Raw genomic sequence first — 1,503 nt, 5'->3', positions numbered from 1 at the left:
TTGCAGCATTTCTGTAACGGACTGGTGAATTTTCCCTCCTAATGGGCTGGTTTTCAATCCATTAGCAAGGCCAAGCCCACCAGTACGTCACTCGACGTGTAATATGATACATAAACAACAAAAAAATTTATACAAAGAGAAAATAGTGAAGGACAGTAAAATAATGACTACATGCTTGTCCATGGGATTATCTCCTAGTTTTTGGTTAACCTTCTGGAAGATAAAAATGCCATACAAGTACCAGATTTTTATGTGGAAAGTTATCCATAATGTTGTTCCTGTCAAAGTTAGGATTTTTAAACACATGAATGTTGTTGATCAACACTGTGTGCTTTGCAATCTGCATCAAGTTGAGGATTTGGATCACATGTTACTTCACTGTCCTTTCTCTCAAACATTTTGGCAGACGTTTTTCCCTCACCACTTTTCTTCTTTTATGCAGCATTCTACAATCCTTTCTTGGATTCACAGCTGGCAAGACAAGGAAGATGATATATCTATTCAGAAGATTCAAACATCTATTCACTTAGCATCCTGCATTATGCATTTTATTTGGAAACATAGATGTAGAATTTTCTTTAGTAATATAACACTCAATCACAACTATGTCATTCATCAAGTAAGATCCTATATTGCATATCATCATTTAGGCCATACATATCATAATCATCACATTTCTCTTAGAGATAATATCAGTTTGACTCTTACTTGGAAACCACCTCCTTTACAATTTCTGAAGATTAACATTGATGCTTCTTTTAATTATAATTCCTTATTAGTTGGTATTGGAATTATAACTAGAACCTCTACAGGAGCATATGTTATGGGAAGGGGGACAGTAAGACGAGCCATAAATGTTCAACAAGCTGAAGCCTGGGCATTGTTGGAGTCTATGCAACTGGCTGCATCAAATGGGTGGACTCATGTTATTTTTGAAACGGATAACCTTAGTAACAGTACTGTTCTGCAACAACAATCTACTCTTTCTCATTGGCAAAGTATGCCTCTTCTTAAAAAATGTATGAATATATGTAACATTAATCCTGTTTGGTCATGTGTGTTTGTTCATAAATCTTGTAATAAAACTGCAGATGCTCTTGCTAAAAAATCTAGAAAACTTAACGTATGTGGGGAATAGTGGTTTAAACCACCTGACTTGTTAATGCCCTTCATAAGATATGATGTAACAACTTTGCCTGTGTAAGAGAACTTTCTTCTTTGTTAAAAAAAATCATCTTACGAAATGTCAATAAAAAGACATGACAAAGCTGGGGAACCATAAAAAGCTCAAACCATAAGAAGAAGCATTCGAATATGAAGTGTAGGCAGTTTAAAAGACTGAAAATGAATGCTCTCCACCACTATTTTCACTCTTTGTTCTACGCTAGTGACTTGTTTGTTTAATAAATTTCAAGAAAATCTTTTAGGCCCACGAAATATTATTTAGCCAATCACATTCTTTGAAAATAATTACCTAAAATTATTAAATGTTATTAATTTAGG

The 1,503-nt window shown here is 34.1% G+C and overlaps 1 protein-coding gene across 1 annotated transcript; it reads left to right on the top strand.

Annotated features, from left to right (window-relative positions):
• The first annotated feature begins 226 nt into the window (after positions 1–226).
• On the top strand, positions 227–1,138 carry LOC113344801. The gene has a single exon (XM_026588714.1). The coding sequence runs from the start codon at positions 227–229 to the stop codon at positions 1,136–1,138; it is 912 nt and encodes a 303-aa protein (XP_026444499.1).
• The last annotated feature ends 365 nt before the right edge of the window (positions 1,139–1,503 follow it).

This window comes from Papaver somniferum, unplaced genomic scaffold (genome assembly GCF_003573695.1).
Source record: "Papaver somniferum cultivar HN1 unplaced genomic scaffold, ASM357369v1 unplaced-scaffold_8, whole genome shotgun sequence".
Classification (NCBI taxonomy): domain Eukaryota; kingdom Viridiplantae; phylum Streptophyta; class Magnoliopsida; order Ranunculales; family Papaveraceae; genus Papaver; species Papaver somniferum.
This window is presented reverse-complemented; position numbering and strand designations above follow the sequence as displayed.

Excerpts from the sequence above, each read along its gene's own strand:
- LOC113344801 (XM_026588714.1), top strand. The coding sequence starts at position 227 with ATGCCATACAAGTACCAGATTTTTATGTGGAAAGTTATCCATAATGTT.